At 45.1% G+C, this 7,654-nt stretch overlaps 1 protein-coding gene across 1 annotated transcript; it reads right to left on the reverse strand.

Annotated features, from left to right (window-relative positions):
* Positions 1-1,319: 1,319 nt before the first annotated feature.
* LOC121837607 lies at positions 1,320-7,120 on the reverse strand. Its single transcript, XM_042293275.1, has 2 exons — positions 6,415-7,120; positions 1,320-6,268 (listed from the first exon to the last, which is right to left on the reverse strand). Exons 1-2 carry the CDS (start codon positions 6,907-6,909, stop codon positions 1,793-1,795), a joined length of 4,971 nt encoding a protein of 1,656 aa, XP_042149209.1. The 5' UTR covers positions 6,910-7,120; the 3' UTR covers positions 1,320-1,792.
* Positions 7,121-7,654: the final 534 nt, after the last annotated feature.

The raw sequence follows: 7,654 nt of genomic DNA on the forward strand, positions 1-7,654 counted from the left end.
TGCTACTTTCTATTTTTAATATTGAATGATGACCCATGACTTTGAATTTAGTACACAGTTTGAATGCCATGTGACCATGTAAAAGAGAGTGAGCATGATTAAAACCGGCCAATTCTCGACGGGCTGTTTTCGAGCGTATGAAATATTTTTTGAAGTTCGATTATACCTTCTGCTTAACCAGCTGGAGGACTTCTGCTGAGCTCTATACATTGAAATAATTGAAGATAGCTGTTAAACATTCGCGTAACACATTTTGATTAGTGCAATTAGTATCTACAGGGCGAGTCAAAGGAATCGATGACCGTTTGAAGCGATTGCATAAATTGGTTCGTGAATGTATTGCACTTAAATGTTTTAGAGGGGTGGCTGAAGAGCGTTGATCAAGGGTATAAAAGTCTTACTTATTAAACTTACCTGAGTAAAGAGTTAGAGACCAAAATCTTGAAATCCCTACCTTCGACAGCTGTCTGCTATAAAAAAAAGGTGTCTGGTGCAACCGACAGATGGAGGCACGTAAAATCACAGACGGTTAGAGAGCCTACAGGCGGTACGCTTGAATCGTGCTGCGGTTGCAGACAATAACTTGACACATGGGCATCTGGAGGGGTGCAATAGCGGATGACGTTTCTAAACTAAAGGCGATGCAATCTTTTTTTTTATTTTTGCACGAATTGTCAGTGCATGAGTGTTTTATTCTACCAATAAAACAAAAAATTCAAGATAAAACACAAACAAAACAGTTGTGTTGTCTCATTTTCTTTCTGCAATTATTTTCGGCTACATGTCGCTGTCTACTTTGCACTCTCTGGTTGTTACCGCATCACTTTTCTTGTCTACAACTTTCATCCGTGCTGTTTTGGGGTGCACTTAGCTCCCAACGAGTGAGTGAAGGTTGCTCTGTTCTGGAGAGTGTAAGAGAACAAAATAGGTCCACTGACTTTTTTGGGTGGAGTTTCGGCGGCTACCTCCAGACTCCTCTACAATTCTACGCTGGGTGAGGTGCGCCTCAATGAGGGAAACCTCAAAAACAAGCCACTGACAACAGCAGTGTCATCACCGAAGCTGATGCTGAAATAGTATTCGTTGTGTCTTCGCTGCTGATCCCCACCTGTCAACGCAGAGAGCACTGCCAACATCTTTTGGCTTTTTCGCCATTAAGACGCCGCCGTGGGTAGTGATTTCAAGTTTTTCCATCCTAATTTTTTACTTAGGTAGTTTGATCAATGGAACTTCTTTACCTTTAATGCACATTGCTTAGCATTTCTGTGAAGGACCTTAGCACAATACATTCAGAAACCAATATTCGCAATTCTGTCAATCAGCCGTTGATCCCTTTGACTCACACTGTAGTATCAATAAAGCTAAAGACCCGACTGGCACAATTAATAACAAGAGTACAGTAACAAAAGCAGAACCTACCCGTTTTATGTATAAAAGTTTAGTATATGTTCACAGAGCTTTGTGCTTAATAAATTTAGGCTATACCTGCAGATAATCCATGCAGGTTCTTGCAAATTAATAAAATAATTTAAAGGTAAAGCCTCAGATTGGGACCTATGGCTCACACAGAAGTAGAGGCTCAGGCAACCCTTCATCATTGGCTGCGGCTAAATTTAAAGCTAAATATTCTTTATATTAAAGGGAAATTATTTTATATTTATCGTTATCATGAGCATTAACTTAAGATTTTCATTTCTGAAGGAACAAACATTAGGTGGTTGTGACTGGTAAATCAAACATTTAAAGCCACACCTTTTTGTTACACTTGGTATTTAAAAAAATGCAGCTTCTATTACATATGTCCACTCGTATCTAGCAATAATGTCCTGTCAGCATAACAAATTTTTCTACGCTTCATTCTAGGCACACGTGAAGTTGTAATAGGGAAGTGTAAAATTTCACCATCATAAAGACATCGTAATAAGTGGCCTCGCATAGAACTCTGGTCAAAATTTTGAGAACATGGATCCTGTCCAGATGCAATGCAATATGCATTGGCTATAGAATACACCCCACAATCATATGTGTTCATCTGGCGCTGCGTAGGCATAACATAAACAATGAGCTGATGTAAATCTAATCCCATGATATTTAAGACCTGAGAAACCAAATTGTTTGATATTTCTTCGAAGAGGGAGTCAAATAAAAATACTGAATTGTTTGGGGCCCCATAATTTGTAATAGTCACCCAATGTTCATGATCTGGAATATGAAGGATCTGGACAAATTTATCTTGCTTTTTAAACAACAATCTTGGGCCAAGAAGAACATCCTGTAGCCCCCCAACATGGTTAAACTGTGTATGAATAAGTGATTGTGCCTCATTGATCACATTATCATTTAACCATTCAATGCCTTGCACACACAATAAATCATGCTGCGTAATATAACGTGCTGCACGCTCTAAACGAAGCATGCTGCGGTCGCTGATGTTACAATTAGTGCTACTTTTACCAGACTTCATGATTGGCAATGCCTGCACTTTAGATGTCCTCTTTCTTTTACTGGGCCTACCACGAGGAGACTTATTCAATGGAACAATCAATACGTCTTTATCCAATACTTCGTCACAGGTCAGATCTACAACAGTATGTGAAACTTCAGCACGTTTTCTTTCATTATGAAATTCCGGTTCTGGAGACAGAGTAATTATGTCTGAAGAGTTTGTATTCATGTCTAAACTTTTGCAATAATTGTGGTCCACAAAATGCTGCTTTAATTGCGTACGCTCAACAGTGCTCGAATTGCAAATTTCCTCCCTTTTAATGCTTGGAATACTAGCAGGGCTCTCTACAATGCCATCCTCACTACCAAATGACCCTTCTTCATTTAGCTCATCTTCATCCTTGCAATGAGCCTGCTTCAAATCCTGCTGTTCATCTTGATTGAATACTGTTTTGGAAGTCTTATTCCTAGGATAGGTTATCAGGTTATTAAAAAAACTCTTTATTTCAGATAACTTTTCCAGCAGCTCAGATTTACCACAGCATGCCAAAGTGTTTGCTATGCTTTTGCACGATTCCGAGAGCTCACTTAAAGCGTAATTATACTTTGATTCCGTCGTGTCCAGTTTGGGATTTCCTTTAGTTGATACATTCAAACTAATTTTTTGCGCTACTGCCTGTGCAGTATCTACATCAGTTTCAACAAAGCCAGACTTTAACCACCGAAATGCAACACATTTGACATCGAAAAGATCCACTGAAAGATTAGATCTAACAGCAAAGATATGTCTACAAGGAAGCCGGAACTGATTTTGGAATGTGCATGTACAGGCAGTTAAATCCTGTGAAACAATGTAACAATTACTTTTACTATTGACTGTATGCTGTCCATTATTCATACAATATGCAAGATTTCCATTTAAGTAAGATTCATACTCCTTATAAATTAAGTTGCTAGCATATCCTGTACAGTTGGTAGATACCTGAATATGAAATGCATCAATTTTTCGTGTGTCAAGGCACAGCATGGTTTCTTGGAATTGTGCAAAGCTAACAGATAAAGTATCATGGTTTACATATTGAACCAAGGCTTTGACAGCATCAACTAAATGCATACGCTGGTGCATAAACTGCTTTATCTTTTGATTGTGGCTTTCCATTCTGTTGTTAGTGTTATTCCCAAAGGTATAGATGTTACGACGGTATGCATGCACCCACATCTCCCTACAGTCGTGCCAATTTTTATAATAAAACTCAAGAAAGCTGGACTTTTTTTGCTTTTCACTTTCAAGCTCCTTTTGCATTTCATTTTCAAGCTCTTCCAAGAGTTCCTGGTAAGTATTGTCATCATAAGAGAAAACTAGCTTTGATATGAGAGACTTAACGGCTTGCTTGTCAACTCTGCTAGAACAAAGTTGCGAAACTCTTTGGTGCAGATACTTTACCACATGCCAAGAGCATAGCAAAATTCTACAATTTGGTAGCAGCTGTGCAAGAATATTCATTTCATTAAGGTCCTTATCCATCACCGCTACATTACAATTCGACACCACAGCAGGATTTAAATCGAGGAACTTCGCTATAGCTGCTTGAAGAATTTCTTTAGTCTCCCGCTGCACAAACATGTAACAGATCGGTCTCCCATGGCTTGTGCTGTCCTCGCAGAGTACTGAATGAAGAATATAACCTTCAATATTAACCTTGTAAGTGCCATCGAAAAATAATACCTCTGAATAATTTTCTGTGAACTGCCTCATTAAGTTAGACTGAAATAATACAAACAAAAGCTGATTGCTAGAATCCTTTTCAATGTGTACAATCCAACCAGGACATTTTTTAACTAAATCTTCCATTTGCTTTAACAAGAGAGAACCATGATGCAGACTATTCTCGATTTTCCTCACATTTTCATGCTTTACATTCCTAACGTCTTGCGATGTAATATGCTTTCCAGTCTTTTTAAATACCAACTCTTTCAAATCCTTTGGTTTAACATTGCATGAAAGGACGTCTTCAAATTCTTTCTTTTCAGCCTTGTTTAGAAGCCTGTTCTGCGGATACCACATTTCGAACCCTGGCCCCTCGGGATGGTTGTGGCCCTCTACCATGCTGTGAACTTTATAATGAGGCATCGGTTCCACAATTAAAGAAACTGACACCTTGCATAGGCATCCTGTCGCAAGATACCTCTGCTTGTTTCGGATGCCGTTTCCTCTAGATCGAGACTTCCCAGCACGGCAGCACTCAAAAGTGATACGCCTATAAGGGAAGGGGTCCTTAGATGTAGGGCTTGTGCAACTAGACAAATTTTTTTCAGAGTGACCAATTCTCATGGGAGTGAATTTGGCAGCTAGCCACTGCTTATAGCTAGATTCAAACTCGCTATAGTCACTGAATGTGACGCCTAGACCCAGAGTGCCCCCTCCAGCTAATTTGCCTAACCCAAAGGGTGTGCAAGGCACCCTATCTGCACCACTGACAGGAGCATCTGCACCAGCCTGACCATGCACTGTTGGTACATTACAAGAAATGCATCTTAGAGGCATCTGACCCACTATCTCACTAGAACACCCTTTATTTCTGCCAGAAGAAGAAACCGAGTCCTCTAAAAGAGACGAACACTCAAAGGCAGCACCACATGTATGCGCCATCCAAGAGTGCCGAGCTCCCCCGACAAGCGCAGGAGCACAGCCACCCCTTTGCGTCATCGGCATCCCAGAGGACTTTGTTCCTCTCCGCCTCTGCTTTCGAGTGGTGCGACAGGCCGTAGCCGGTACACCCTCACAAGGGTCAATGCACTGCGCCACAGGAGAGGAGGGACGCACCGAGGCACCACAGGCAGCAACAGATGTGCCAGCCTTCTGGTGCACCCACACTCTACCAACAAGCGCTGGAGCACGACCGCCTGTTTGCGTCATTGGCATCCCTGAGGACTTTGTTCCTCTCCGCCTCTGCTTTCGAGTGGTGCGACAGGCCGTGGCCGGTACACCCTCACGGGGGTCGATGCACTGCGCCACAGGAGAGGAGGGACGCACCGAGGCACCACAGGCAGCAACAGATGTGCCAGCCTTCTGGTGCACCCACACTCCCCCGACAAGCGCAGGAGCACGACCGCCTGTTTGCGTCATTGGCATCCCTGAGGACTTTGTTCCTCTCCGCCTCTGCTTTCGAGTGGTGCGACAGGCCATGGCCAGTACACCCTCATGGGGGTCGATGCACTGCGCCACAGGAGAGGAGGGACGCACCGAGGCACCACAGGCAGCAACAGATCTGCCAGCCTTCCGGTGCACCCACACTCCCCCGGCAAGCGCAGGAGCACAGCCATCAGAAAGCATCATTGGCATCCTAGAGGGCTTTAGTCCTCTCAGCCTCTGCTCTCGAGTGGCATGACCGCTGGCGGCTGGGGCACCCCGAGAGGGCTCGGTGTTCTGTGAAGACTGTGTGCGCGGCACACAGCCCCTACTTCTGACAGTGTTGTCAACGCCGTCAACGCCGCCACGGCCACGTGACACACGTTTCGGCGGCCTCTGCACAACAGCGGCCCAGCTGGTGGTGCATGTGTCGGTGGTTGTCACAGTGCACATGCCCTGCACCTGTTCTTCACCCACACAGGCTGGGCCTCCTCCGACACTAGAACTAAGGGAAGGGAAGTTATACTTACCGTTCCAGAACTCTGCAAGCTCCTTGGCCTGGTCCCCATACTCACGACGCAGCTCCTGGTGTTCCTCCTCTGCTGCATGGCGACTCCACTCCTGGTCCTCAGCCTCCTGCCCGTGGCCTGCCACAACACCATGAAGGCCGCCTCGAAGGATGCGTCCAAACACCTGCCAAGATATGGAAACTTTAGGGGAAAACGCGACACCACGAAAATCTAAGGCACAGCAACCTTTTAGCGTTATTTGCATACATGTTGATTCTAATTTATTGTTCTAAATTCATGCTATGGCTCAAATACGCAGATCAAACCTACCCTGCTGCCTTTCTTGTTGAAGTGGACACCATCCAGCATGAGCAGCCCACTCCACGACTGCCTGCTTCCGTCGATGAAGCCGTATCCCTCCTTGCGGCAGAGTTCCTGCAAGATGAGATTCGTTCTCCTGGCCTCATCATTGTGTTCTTGCAGCACTTCGGCACTGACCGCCCACCGATCATTCTTCCGAAGGCTCACCTCCCTCGGAAGGATGGCCGAGAACGCGACCTGGATCTCGGGGTTTTTCTCCATGATGCGCGACACCAGCTGACGAAATTTGGCGACGCGCGTGATGTCACTATCCCCGACGTTGTTAGTGCCAACATGCACGACCACCGCATCAAAGCCAGGCAGACTGTCAGCGATCATGGAGAACAACCGCTCAATCCTGACACCACTAAAGGACCTGACCTCGACAGCCACGCCAGGATTCAGTGTGAAAGACCGCGCTTGGTCTTTCAACATCGAATCACCGGCTACCAACACACGTGGCATGCCTAGTTCGGGACCCGCACACCAACACAACCAGCACCAATTACAACTAAACCAAGAGATGTCAAGTGAAAATAACTAGCTGCAACCCTCAATAACACTCTACAAAAAACCAATCAACAATCGAGAATGCCGATTCGCGATTATTTCAGGGCGATATCCGAAGCTTGCCGAAGATCCTGTGCCGTACACAAACGCACGCCTGCTCAGGTACCAGCCGACAGCAAATCGGAAAACGGCGGGAACGGCCAGAAAGAATTCACAAACAAAGCAAGCTGTGACGTCACAAATAATTATAACATAAGTTATATCGTTATAAGGCAATTATAACATAATATATCTTGTATATACCAAATAAAATAAATATAAAATCTAATTATCTAGTATGTTAGCACGGTCACGTGGTGTGTAGCCATCCGATTGGTCCGTGGCAGCAAGCGGGTCTACCCGGAAGTCGTTGCTACCACCGGGTGGCAGCAAACAGTGCCAATGAAAAAAGTGCAGCCCGTTATGGTTTATCTATTGGCGAGTTCGTTTCACGGCACTCGTGCCCACGCGTGCCCACTCGCAGCGTGGATCGGGTTCGTTTCGGCCGGCACTCCACGAGTGGTTGCACTCTTCGAGTTCGTTTCAGCGCTTACACCCCACGCGTGCATGCACTCGCTGCACCGAGAAAACCGGGAGTGCGCCAAAATGCAATCCCGTCATGCCTCGCTCCGGCGGGGCCGGCGAGGAGCGGGAGCAGACG

Source organism: Ixodes scapularis, unplaced genomic scaffold, assembly GCF_016920785.2.
Source record: "Ixodes scapularis isolate PalLabHiFi unplaced genomic scaffold, ASM1692078v2 PGA_scaffold4__175_contigs__length_147842914, whole genome shotgun sequence".
NCBI lineage: Eukaryota > Metazoa > Arthropoda > Arachnida > Ixodida > Ixodidae > Ixodes > Ixodes scapularis.